This window comes from Typopeltis vanoorti, chromosome 8, assembly GCF_054136105.1.
Source record: "Typopeltis vanoorti isolate ZY-2024b chromosome 8, IOZ_Tvanoo_1.0, whole genome shotgun sequence".
NCBI classification, from domain to species: Eukaryota; Metazoa; Arthropoda; class Arachnida; order Uropygi; family Thelyphonidae; genus Typopeltis; species Typopeltis vanoorti.
This window is the reverse complement of record NC_143556.1, coordinates 90,327,690-90,342,051: the sequence shown is the minus strand read 5'-3', so window position 1 is coordinate 90,342,051 and position 14,362 is coordinate 90,327,690. Positions and strand designations below refer to the sequence as shown.

Below are 14,362 nucleotides of genomic sequence, written 5' to 3'. Positions count from 1 at the left end.
GAAGCGAGGCAAAGCAAATAAAAAAGGACAGCGAAAACTTCAAAGCTACAGTGAGTTGGTGTAGCCGGTTTATGTAAAGGAAAAATTTAGTGCTTTGACTAAAAACGAAAATCGCACAGAAGCTGCCAAAGGATTTGGATGATAAGTTATTAAGTTTTCAAAGATTTATAATTGCTAAAAGAAACCAAAAAATATATTTATTGTCTCAAATCGGAGATCCATGAAATCCATATCTCCAGTTATGTTTGATATGATCAGGAATAGAACAGTAGAATTGAAAGGAATTAAAACTATTTCTTTTAAAACAACTGGACATGAAAAAAGCTGTTTCACAGTTGTACTTGCTTGTATGGCTGATGGCACTAAATTAAAACCTATGATAATTTTTAAAAGAAAAACAATGCCGAAGGTCAAAATTCCAAGAAACGTTTTTGTCCATGTTCATGAGAATGGTTGGATGGACGAAGCAGGAGTTAAGTTGTGGATAAAAAAATATTTGGAATACACGACAAGGTGCATTAAAAAATCCAAACAGTCTTTTAGTGTGGGACATGTTCAAATCCCATTTAACGGAGAGCACAAAATCTTTATTAAGAGAGAATAATACCAATATGGCAGTGATTCCAAGTGGGTTAACTTCACTAGTGCAACCGTTGGATGTTTGTATAAACAAGCCATTTAAAGACAGTTTACGAAAACAGTGGAATGCAAGGAGGAGAGAAAAGTTACACAAAAGGAGGACAAATGCGACATACGTCTTTGGTAACTATGTGTGAATCGGTAGTGAATGCATGGGATGAAATAAAACCAGATACAGTAATAAAATCTTTTAAAAAATGTGCTATATCTAACAAATTAGATGGCTTGGAAGATGATTTTGTTTATAATGATGATGAAATTGATGCTAAATCTGATGGGAAAAACTAATACAATTTATATGACAATATACCGGAAGAAATTACAGAACCAGAGTACAATGAACTTTTCATACATTCAGACAGTGAAAATTAAATTTTTAATTATGTAGTTACCTACCTATTTTCTTTTGTAAATAAATAACTATATAACATGTAAATAATTTTTTCTGTAAATAAATTCGATATAAGTTGAAATATTTTTACTTATTTACTGTTTTTGTATATTGCTAATAAATTTAGCAATATACAAAAAGTAACAGAGTATGATACGTACTAGTTTTTTCTTGGAAAGCAATCAATTTTTGACCCGGCGTGCAAGTCGACTTATACGCCAGAATATACGGTATTTTGTATGTCCTTACCAAATTCTTCCCATGATTTTTGTTTAGCTAGTTTTACACAGTGTTTTCTTTCTTACATTAGAAACTTTCTATATGCTTTCTGCTTTTCCCTGACTGCCTCTTTAACTTTGAGTCCACCATCGAGTTTTGAATTTTCCATCCTTACAAACAACTTCACTACATGCCTCTCTGGCTGAATCAATCAATGCTTTCTTCAAGGTTTATCATTGAATCGCCAAGGTTTGGTTCTTGTTTTCAAACTCTTTCATTTTTTCTTTGGTGATTGTGTATTTGTGTCTACGGTTCATCTCTTCCCAGAAATGTGATAGGTATGTTTTATCTTTCCAATGCACGAGAGTAAATATGTTGGTAAGTTGTATATTAACACATCTACAGCTTATAAGAATGGCACATCTTGTGTGTGAATTTAAATTGCTTCATAGGAATGCTTGGTCTTGAATTCTTTGTCAACATGTAGCACAAGAAATTTAATAATACTTTATTAATTCAAATATTTTGATCAAAACAGATCATCAGTGAATAAATACTTCAAAAGGAGCAGCAACAACAATGGATTTTTCCCCATTCAACAAATATGAGGTGCATGCTGGAGTGATACCACATGACAGATGGCAAGATATGACCTCCCCTTCTCTTCCAACCTCAATACGGGTTGAGTCCCATGTGGATAAGAGCCTTCCACAGTTCTCTGTCCAAAGCAAGCTCTTTCATATGCAGACAGCTTTTGAAAGTTCAATATACTTCTAAGGAATTTATGCCATGTTCATCTTGGTTTTCCCCTAGATCTTGTACCCTCCATAGTGCCCTCAGATACCAGTCGAGGAAGTCTGTCTGGTTCCATTTGCACAGTGTGACTAAAGCAGTAGCGCTCATGCTTTTAACTGTGTTAAGAATTGAGTTACTGATAAAAACCAGACTTTTCTTCCAACATTGATGGGAATACCCTTAATTTCATTCTGCCTGTCACAGTTCATCCCTCCATGTGAGGCACCTGTTCATAGTGTAAGAGACCTCCCAGTGATGGTATCCCCCCCATGTCCCTATTCTTGTACTGTACTATTCTTTATTCTTTGCTCCTTCTTCAGAGTCTTTTTTACTATAATATCTTCCTGATCACCACTATCCAGTTCCCTGCTGCCATTTTTGCTGTGCAGTGTGACAAATAATCCTGGATGGCCCAGCCAGGATCATTTGTCTGGTGGCATTGTCTGCAAGGATCAATGGTATTACAGTAAGTCTCCTTCCTCATACCGAATAGACAAGGACCCTAGGCTTGCTATGGTACTAGTATAGGATTCGGGATAGTCCTGCCATTCTGTTCCTGAGCACCATCATTGTTTGTTGATGAGTGGGCATTTGTGAGTGGGGGGAGCTCTGCTACTAAATCAAACTGATTGAAAAAGAGTAAATGAGTAAAGGGGGGAGGTGAAATCGTCTTTTATGGCATCCATGTAAGGCACCTGTTTGTAGTGGAGAGGACCTCCCAGTGATGGTACTAGCTCTTTTCATTCTTATTTTTTTTCTATGTTTTTCTTCCTGTATTCTTTGCTCGTGATTTTCAATTTCCCTTGAAATTAAAAACCATGAGCAGCATGATCTTGATACCACCATCACTGTGATCTAGTACCTTGCTAGTCCCCGCGGTTAGCCTAGTAACTTTGACCTTCGCAACCGTATGCCTGGGGAAGGAGTGTCCTGGGTTCGATTCCCGTCGTCGATGTGAGGAGCTTAAGGATCTTCTTCAGCCATAGCCAAGTTAGCTGGTCTTGGGCATGGACAGCAGGGTTTCCCCCCCCAAAGTTTATCTGGAGTTTTTCATCTCACGAGCAGGCAAACTGACCCCGTGAACATACACGGATCCCCAGCCATAAATACTTAACCCCCCCATGAGGGGGCTCAACTTGCCCCAACAGGGACGGGGGAGGAAACTCCATATGAATAAATAAATAAAGTACCTTGCTGCCATGTTTGCCATGCAGTACAGTTTGTGGACATCAGGAAAGAGAAGATCCTGGTAGTCTCTCACTACTTTAGTTTCTGATTCAGCAAGAAGGGCAGTTCTGGATGGCCTGGCCAGGATCAGTTGGCTAGTTTGTTGCACTGTCTCTTTTGGCATTGTCTGCAAAATGAGTCCAAAGCTTGCTGTGGTGCCCATATAGTGTCCAGGATAGCCCTGGTGTTCCACTCCTAAGTGCAGCCAGCTTCATGGAGAGTCAGCATCATCTGTGGCTTTATGGTGGATGGAGAGTTCCATTGCTGAAATATTCTCCTCCTGAGAATGAATACTTTTCATCCTCTTGTTGTTTATCAGGGCCCTCTTAGTTTAGTTCTTTAATCTTAATTCTTTATTCTGTGCTTATGGCATTATCCTCTTAAATAAATATGCTGCAAAGGGATTGAGTCATTAGCAAAATTAAAGAATTGTGGTGACAAATTTGCTATGAAAATCGAAAAACTACAACTATGAAAATAAGCAGGAAAACAACAAACTTTGAACTGCATTGTAAGTAATGAACAAGTACAATAGGTTAACCGCATTGTGTAATCTGTTGTATATATTCATTTGCTGAGTTTAGTATATTTAGTGAAGATGGCATATTAACTATGGAAATAGACAATATATATAAATCTGGTATGGTGAGAAGGCAGAGAGTATGGAACAAAAGAAAATTTGTTCTGTGGTATATAAGGCAGTATTAGAACTGCTATTCACTTATGGATTTGAGATTTGATTAGAAATAAAATATTTGATGAAAGACTGGAAACCACATGAGAGTTCTGAGGAAACTTATGGGAGAGACCATCTCGCATCAATAGCAGAACCATATTAAAAGGAAGATAATAATAAAGAACTGAACATTATTTATATTCAGGTTTATGTAAGCATTTATAATCTGAAATAGTGTGATCACTTATACTAAATGGGAACTATCAGCATATAGGTCTAGTTGCCCAAGTGGTTACCATATTCAGCCGCCAGGCTGCGAGTTCAAATTGTGCAATGGACATGGATGTTTGTGTTTGTCTTTAGGTGTAGATGAGTTCCATTGCCAAGTGTGAGACTAGCCACACTTATCAGGGGCCTGAATTAGCTTGAAAAGGTTCCATGTTTGGTCTAGAGCAACATTTTCAGACTATGTAAAAATTGAAAATGTGTATAAAATTAATAAAATAACAAAAAAAAAATCCTTATCCCACCCATGGTACTAATGCACTATAGATTTATAGAAAACCCTTTGTTTTCTATAAACAAAGCCACTTTAAAAAAATAAATCTAAAAATAACTAGATGGTGCTTAGTTTTAAGCACCATCTAGGAATTTTTTTATGTATTTTAAAATTGAAGTGTATTATTTTTAATTGCAGAAAGTGAATTTGGAAAAAGAAGTTGAAAAGTTAACAATACAAAATGAAAATCTGATAAAAGCTATGGAAGAACTGCAGAGACAGCTGGAAAATGTGAGTGTTTTTAAAATATTAACTGTTGAAATTTTTCTAGTCATTGACTCACTTTCTTACATAGTGAAACCAGTGGGATATCCATAACTATAAAATAACATGTATACTACAGTAAATAACTCTTTTCTTATGTAAATATGTCTTATGTATCATGAGACATCATCAGTACAATTTTTGAGCAACAATAGAAATTGAATTAAAAAAAAACAGTAGTGCACATGCTTAGATTGGAATCCCTCTACATACACAGTCACGTGTTCATGGCTTAAAACTAGTGGACTGAAATTAAAATTAAAATATAACAGTTAAGTTTATTTAATATATTTGAGGATAACAATTTCCCAAACTTTTGGAACAGTTGTTTCAATTAAGATTACATCTGTGAAGTGAAGCTTCAGCACTTTCTTTATATAAAAGTACATGTTTATATATAGATCTATGTAGCAGCTTAGCATTATTCCACTGGATCCTGTGGTTAGCATTTTCAATACCATGTTGTGCAATGCCAAATTTATAAAGTTTGATGAGATGGATGTGGTCTTGATGTTCAGAGATATGTTTATATATAGATCTTTCTGTTTGTCCATAGTAAGACAAGTAACACAAACATCGTACTTCGTATATATGGCAAGTAGTGTCATTGGTGAGTTCGTCTTTTGGAGATGGTAGCAAGTTGCAAATATAGTTGATGGGTTTATCTGTAGCAATGAGTCGATATTTTTTTTCATAATTTTTGCCACATGTTCGGAGATGCCTTTAATATATGGTACAGGAGTCATGTAGGCTTCTTGTCTGGGTCGATTTATAGGAGACTGCTTCATTATTTTTTGGATTATTATTGGATTGTATCCATTTGGTAAGGCTGTTTCTTTGACAATTTCCAATTCCTGTTTTACAGATTCTTCCGAAGAACAAATCTTGTGTGCCCTGGATACTAAAGATTTTGATGCCATATTTTTGAGATGGATGATGGGCTGTTGTATTGTGGATGTAATGACTTTTTTTTTTTATCCATCTTGCTCAATGGACTCCCATTTTCAACCCTGAGCTATTAATTAAAGAGCAAAATTGCTTATCCATTTGATCAAATAGGCCTACATAATAGAGCTAGTTAAACACTATACAATATAAAAGTGTGCTTAATTGATTTTACATATACATAATTTTTGTTATCTGTGTTTTCACATATATGTGGTTTCATTAATGCTATGCATAATGACTATTACTGTTTCCTCTACAATGTAAAAGCTTCCACACATTTGCCGTGTTTCCTATCTCAATTCACTGTGTCTAGTGACTCAGTGTCCATTTTGTGTTCCTACTGCCTTGTATTGTGTATATCTAAAAAAAAAAAAAAGTCTGCACACCCTATGAACAAGATGTCTGAAAAGAGAAAAAAACAAATAAATAAGTGAAAATTAAGACCAAGTGAAATAAAGCCTAGGAAATCTAATTCTATAGAGATGAAGTTTGGAGTTCTGAATCAGTTTGATGGAGAACATAGCATTGACATTCAAAGGACCATGGGACTGAGTGATTCTACAGTGATAATGGCTGATAAAATTCTCAGCAGTGTTCAATCATCCATGATTAGTAATGAAATCTTGATGTCATGCATCTGAGAAAATGGAAAGGATGCTGGCTGTATGGATCAAGCATCAGAGCCAGTGGAACATGCCTTTGTCTGTGGTGGTCATACGAGCGAAAGAGAATGATTTGTATGAAGATCTAACGAAAGATGAAAAGCAACTGACACCTTTTGCTGCCAGTTATAGGTGATTTGAGGTGATATTAAGTACTACAAGAATTTCTATTCCATAATCTCAACATGACTGGAGAGACTGCAGAGCTGCAGATCATATTACCACTGAAGAATTTCATTAGCTTCTCTTCAAAGCAAAGAGAGCAAAAGAAGGTTACACACCAAGAGTTTACAAGTTGAAAACTTCAAATCAGGTGTCCATTGAGAGATGCTTGAAAAAGTAGCATTCTGCAACTTCAACATGGCAGATAAAGATGTGATTATGATGTATTAATTGTGAAAATAAAGAACTACTATAATTGTTATATATATACTGAATATTTTATTTACTACCCATACCTTAATATGTATGAAAAATAGATGCATTTTTGATTAAATTAATCTTGAAAGATCAGCATCGAGCTAGCAAGAGAATATAGCTTTATCATCCCATGTTCTAAACCTCCCATTTTACACTTTTTCAACATACACGCAATTCTCGAGAACTCATCCCTGACTATAGTGGGAGTTACCTCTGTAAACTATAATCTTTATCAAAAGCAGAAATTTGTGATATTTGGTTGACACAAATACAGCACTTGATCAGAATATTCAGGGAGACATTTCAATTTAATTGCAAAAAGAGATTTTTGCTGGCTAGATTTTATCTGATTTCCAGGATGATGATGAAATTGTAGAGATGATTAAGAGACAGGCAATGAAGATAATGCTGGGTCTGCAGAATAAAGAGTATAGGAATTGATTGAAGAAATATAGGATGCAGAGAGGGGCAGAGATGTTAAAAACACAATTAAGTTTCATTTGATTGATCCATCCATGAACATACACAGTGTGCCCATTAAGTAATGAGACAACAATTATTTTATCAAAACAAAAAACTATTTGTAATTGTCAATCACACAGATTCAAAGTAATCTCCCTCCAACTCCTCAAAACATTTACATCTCTCATACAGATTTGAAAACACATTGAAAATCCTGAACAGGAAGCTCCCAGTGTCTGGATCAAACCGCATTGGATGTCTTTGATGCTGAAGCACTCACCTTTCAATGCATACCTCATCTTCGGAGTCTGCAGAAGCCAAATTTGACAAATGGAGGGGGGGGGGGGGGATGTTTGATCACATAGATAGACTTTGAAGCCAGAAACAGCTTCACAGGGAGTGCATGGTGTACAGGTGCTTTGTCATGCAACAGGAACCAATTGTTGTTGTAGAACAGTTCTTTCCTGACACATTGCATGTAGGCATACAGACATTGCATTATTCCTAAATAATAATACTGACTGTTTACTGTGGTGCCCTCAAGAACAAATTCATGGTGGACAATTCCAGCAGCACTGAAGAAAACAATGACCATTGTCTTGACATATAATTTTTGCACGTTGACTTTCTGCCAGGGAGAAGACATTCCATGCTCTGGCATTTCGTTTCCAGATTCAAACTGACTCACTTTGATCTGGAAAGCACCCACCAACTTTCATTACTGACAATTCTTTGCAACACATCATGATCTAGATTCACTGTATGAATGAAATTTTGACAACATGCAACCTGGTGCTCTCTTTCTGTTCATGTGTCAGTGTGTGCAGCACAGAACATCAAACAAATCTCCCTTTTGTGCAAATCTCTAAGATTAATCTGACTGTTTCCTTACTGACACTAAGCTGTACAGCAAGTAGCCTAGTGGTCATTCACCTGTCATGGGCAACATTTTGGAAATTTTTTTTTTTTTTTTCTGGATGCTGTGCAGTTTTGCTAGGGATTTTTTTCTTTTTCTTTATCGAGTCAGTTGACTCAAAATGCCAGCCTTTTAATGTCAATTCAATTTGGGCAATAAAAAAAAAAGTCTGCTGTTGTGAAGTCAGATGAGTAAGCAGGCTGTGGAATGACCATTGTGTTTTGCCAAAAATTGATGGGTTAGTAATGTGTGCAGGCCCATTAATAGGATGAAGCATCCATTGGTTTTTCCCTACAAGCATCAGAATTTTTTTTTTTTTATGATAACCACATGAAGATGTTGCATTACCAAAAGATAATACTCCTTGTTCACTGTTTTGTCTTGAAAGAAATTCTTAATAAACAATGCCCTCAGAATAAAAAAAAAACAACTGTCATCATCACTTTGATGTTTGACCACATCAAACATCAAAGTGATGATGTGGTCAAACATCAAAGTGATGATGACAGTTTGATGTGGTCAAACATCAAAGTGATGATGACAGTTGATGTTTGATGTTTGACCACATTTGTCTCTCTTTTTTGGGGGGGATCATTTGTGACCCTTTTGACACCCACTGTGATGATTGAGATTTTGTTTCAATGTCATAACCATAAACTGACATCTCATCCCTGGTAATGATGATTTTTTAAAAGTTTTCATCCTGGTAAACTTGAATTCAAAGCTCTTGGCTCATATTAACTTGAATTTGTTTTTGCTCGTTAGTCAAATGGCGAGGCACACATTTGGCAACATTGTGATGGATGCCTAAATTCTGCATAAATATCTCATGACGTATTTCGAAATGTTGACTTCTTCATCTACCTCATGGATAGTTCAACAGCAGTTAGAATGGATGACTTTACAAACTTTTGCAACATTTTCGTCAATTTTCAATGTTGATGGTCAACCTGAATGGGGATCATCGTCAACTGAAGTTCGGCCATGTTTGAAACTTTTCTACCACTTGTACGTTTGAAGCTGGCCTAAAGCTCATTCCCAAATGCTGTTTTTAACATTTCAAATATTTTCATGAAAGATTTTTCCCGATTTGACACACAAATTCATTGATCATGAAAATTGCTCATTTTAAACACAACAAAAAATCACCAGATGCACCAAACACCTGTTGACACAAACAGACATAGTGCAATAATTAAGCAGAATATCACGTGTGGTTTTTGCTAGGCTAGTTCTCAATTTTTTAACTACATTCCAGCACGTGAAGCCTGCATCCAGCAGCACTTCTTGGTGTGATAATTCAAAGGTTCGGGAATTTCCTGGAATACAGTTCCATCCATGTGGTACAGAGCTGGTAATCTTTTTATTCCAAAATGCATAACTTTACATTTCTCTATGTTAAAATGATACCCGGTATCTTTTGCCCTTACTGACAGTCTATTTAAATCATTCTGCAAGCTCTCCACATTTTCTTGATTAACTATTACTCAACCTAATTTCCCCATCATCATCAAACAACTGAATATTCCTTTTCAGGTTATTTCCTATATCATTTATGTACAAATTAAATAGTAGTAGTCCCAGCACTGAACCTTGTGGCACACTACTAGTCACATGTTTTCTTCCTTGGTTCTGCCTGTCCATATACCAGTTTTCGATATCTGTCCAGGAGCTATCCTCTTATCCATTTAACCATTATCATATCCATTCCCATTTGTTATAATTTGCATAAAAGAGTTCCATATGATATTCTTTGAAATGCCTTTGCAAAATCCAGCAGAATCATCGTGTTAGCCATTTCCTTTATCCAACTCAGCTGTTACTGTGTTATAAAAAGCTCCTAAATTACTAAGGCATGATCGTTCACAAAACCGTGTTTCCCCTCATAGAATATCGTATTTTTGTCCACCCATTCTTTTTCAGTACTTTTACCACCATCCCTGAGATACTGATTCGTCTATAATTTTCTACTGCAATCTAAGACCCTCCCTCATGCAAGAGAATTATTTTGCCACCTTTCCACTCCCTTGACTGTACCAGAGTTTCAAGGGAGTGGAAAGAGGCATGATTCTTCACAAAGCATGTTGTCCCTCATACAGTATCATATTTTTATTCACCCATTCTTGAATTCTCTTTTTGACCAATTTTTCCAGTACTTTTACCTCCATGTCTAAGATACTGATTGGTCTATAATTTGCTATTGCAATCATATATATGTTACAGAAGTAACTTCACTTGGATGATATACCCTTGCAAAGTGGTCACTCAGTTCAACTATTTTATTTCCTTCTGTTAACTCATGACTATCATCACTAAATTAAGGTTAATCTTTCACGGCCATTCTTCCTCTTACATACCACGTAATGAAAGAACTCTCTGGGATTTTCTTTGGCCTGCTTAGCTAGATTCTTCTCATAATCTGATTTTGCCTTCCATGCCATGCTGGTCACCTTCTCCTTCTATACCCTACATAGCATTTTTTTCTGCAGTTCATGCTTATTGATATTACTCATCTATCTAGCTTCTACCTGATTAACCCTTCTTACCTTAGGTATACAATTTAATATTGTTTCTTCTAGATATCCCTTAACTATCTCCCATGCACTATTAACATTCCTTGCCCTATCTCCTATTTGTTTGACTGCAATTCATTTGCTATCATCAGCAGTACCCTTCCCCATTCTGTCCTCCCTGAAAATACTAAACCCTTCACATTCTAGCCTTGCATCTACATCATCTGGTGTTAGCCAAGTCTCGCTAATGTCTAGCTGTAAGTGAGGGTGCACTAACCAATGCCAAAAAATTCCTCTCTCTTGTTCCTGATACTTCTGGCATTAGTAAACTGAGTTATGGAAATTAGTAAACTGAATTATGGAAACTGCAGCATCCCTTTAGGCCCCCACCTACTTCTACTTCCTGAATTGACTACCCTATTCAATATTTTTGACTAAGTGACTAGATTCTGCACTTGGTCATTTTCACAGTTGCTTGCCTCATGTATACATACACACAAACTCAACTGCTTCCTCCTTAATTTGCTTAAGTTTTCCTGAATTTGTGCTTCACCATGCTTGGTGAACAATCTCTGTAGACACTTAACACCAAAATCATTTAGATTCAGTCCATCAGAATTATACAAATCTTTTCTTCCATCAAACACAGACCATAGATCTACAAATCCTATGTTATTCCTTCTGCACAACTTACCTATTGAGTCATTAGCTAACAACGCTCTCCTCCTCGGTTTGCTTCTATCATAGCATGGCAGGAGACTTAGTCTTCACATTCTCACTGATTAGTTTTGCTTCTTCTAACAGCTCCTTTACATCTTCCCTCATAGAATACTTTTAGCTTCTCAAATCCTTTGTGCCAATCAAGACAATTAGTTCTTTCGCCTTATAATTTTACATCTGGATTGCATGACTAATATTTTGAATTTTTGCACCAGGGAAACACGATTGTTACTTTCATGAAGTACTCCATGATCTTTGAGTCTCTATATATAATTTTCCCCTTAACTTGTTTATCTTGTTTGTTCACTCAGTCATTATTATTACTTTGGACCACCTGCTTCTTTCTCTTTTCTGCCCTACTTATCTCTTGCTGCTTCTGCAATTTTTCAATTTTATCTTTGTTCTGTGATGGATAATATTCAAGCATGATATTTCTTTATTATGTCCATTTCATTCTCCTCCATTTTCATGGCCACACGTTCGGCATTCTGAAATTTTCTATCCTTTGTCAATACTGTTCACTCTACTAACATTTGCTCCATTCTTGTCACCTAACAGGCAGTAACTTTTGAAACATTTAATACACATCCTCTCTAGTTTCAATTTCCTTCCACATATCCCTTTAATTTTTGCGACAAATACATCTCAGATCACTGCACAAAATCCCACAAATTCAGATCACCTGACAAGATGGTCTTTGCTGCTATTGTTTTACCACACATTGGTATCACACCAACAGTATCATATTGGGGAAGAAAAAAAAGCTTACTTACAAACTAAATAACTGAGTCAATCACATCACACACCCATTTAAAACAGAAACTACAATAAGTTAACCTAATATTATTAACTAAAATATGAAAAAATTATTTATCCTTCCTTCAGGTGGGAAGGAAGGATATCCTTCCTAATAACTACACAACACACACTGTTTACCATGTAGTGGCAGCAGTTTTCTGGGTGACTCTTACACCTTTCACAATGTGTCCTCTGCACTTCAGTTCCCTATCCACAAAGATCCCCAGAACCCTTGCTTCCTCCTCCACTTCTTGAAGCAAAGTTCATCTAATATGATAAACCCTGTCTCCAACTTCTTTAGCCAGGCTGCATAACTTTACACTTTGCAATACTGAAATGACTTCCCCCATTCTTTAGCCCAAAGCACCAGCTTATACAAACTCTCTTATAAGAACAACAACATTCCAGAACTTCCTGACTTTTCACTTCCTAATTTGGCATGATTAATAAACATCTGAATATCTCTGAACATATGAACAGAACCCTTTGGTATCCCACATGTCACTTTCCTTTTTTAGGATTCTCCACCTCCATACATATCTCACTAGTTCCGATCAGTTCATCATACTTGTAACCAAGTTACTGAATGATTGTCCATCTGCTTTATTTCCACAGTAATTTGTGATATGGTACTCAATGAAATGCCATTGAAAAATTCAGATAAATCTCTATATAACCACTTCTGTCCAACAGACTAGTCAACTTATTATAAAATGGAACCAAATTACTAAAGCATGACCTTCCCTTAACAAACTCATTCTTCTCGCTTTAAAGATTCTCATCAATCCAGATTTTTATTCTCTCTAATAGGCCCTTCTAACAATGTCACAACCACGCTGCACATACGAGAGGAGAGTGGAAAGTTCTTTCCAGCTCTGCCCCATATACACTACCTTCTAGTCGGACACTGTTGACTTGGATTCTCTCTTATGCAGCAACACTATTTTTCCTTCTATCCAATTTGGAATTGTTCCTGTTGCTAGACATCATTGAATAATCATGTCAAGTGCTCTTTTGCACATTCCCATAGTATACTAGATAACCCATCCAGTCACATATGAAACTTACTTGATATTCTAAACACTTTCCATTCTTGAATTGTGTCAGCCTTCTGTTCTCCTTTCTATTGATATTCAACACCACTCTTAATCTCCCTACGTGAAATACTCTAACAAAGCTACTCAATGAATGCTTCCACAGATGTAACTCATGTTCCATCAACAGCAACTGAAATCAGTCTTCCATATTTGCCTTTTCTTTTCTAATAACAGCATATTTGTAGAAATCTCTAGGGTTTTGCTTTACTGCTTCACCGAGTCTCTTTTCATTGCTAATTTCACTTTTCTTACTATATCTTGTTACCTTCCTAGTCTGCACCTTATACTCCTTTTGCTGCTGAGAGGAGTTATTATGAGAACATTATTATTATTATTATTATTCCTGATACCTCCAAGGAGTCCGAAGACTCATCGCGGGAGGACATCTTCAACTGTCTCTACACCTTACCTCTACTACGAATCAATGCCATCTACCGCCCACCTCCAACACCACCACAACTAGTAATTTTTGTCTGTAAATTGCGTGTGTTCTGAAGGGCCGATTTGTATGTATGCGGGAGAAAAAACCCTGCTACCTCCGTATGAGATCGGCTAACTCACCATCGATTGAAATCGACCAGATAAAGATTCCTCCCGTCGCGACGAGAATCGAATTTAGGCCTATTCCAATCAAAGGGCGCAATGTACCGTTGTTCTTCCAATTGTGCTATGGAGGCGCTATTTATTATTATGGAGCAAAAGCTCCATAATGATGTTCTCTTTCTCAGAAGCTTCTGTATAATTTCATGATTCATTTATTTCATGCCTACTTATTTATCCTCTGAACCTTACGAATACAATCTGATATTGCTGTAATTAATTGATTCTGGACCAAGTCCTGGGCACTGATGATTTCTTTTCCCTTCAACTGATTAAGCCACTTCACATTACTTATCTGTTTCCTTAATTTATCTTATCCCCCCCCCACACACACACACTGTAATTTTGCACGTCTCCTGTTCTCTGATGCTTGTATCTAGCTGCTCCCCATGATGCAAATTGGTTGCATCATGGTGACATCCTCTATTATCACTGTATGAGATGATATTATTAAGT

The 14,362-nt window shown here is 36.5% G+C and overlaps 1 protein-coding gene across 7 annotated transcripts in view; it reads left to right on the top strand.

The window, feature by feature from the left end:
• LOC150104186 (uncharacterized) overlaps positions 1-14,362 on the top strand; it is a 712,768-nt gene that overhangs the window by 238,228 nt on the left and 460,178 nt on the right. For 6 of the 7 annotated variants that reach the window (XM_090396809.1, XM_090396815.1, XM_090396812.1 and 3 more), the window contains one exon: positions 4,645-4,737. The exons of the other annotated variant lie outside the window; for it this stretch is intronic. In XM_090396809.1, the coding sequence (XP_090252935.1) occupies positions 4,645-4,737 (93 nt within the window). The remainder of the gene's footprint in view (positions 1-4,644; positions 4,738-14,362) is intronic. 7 annotated transcript variants of the gene reach the window in all.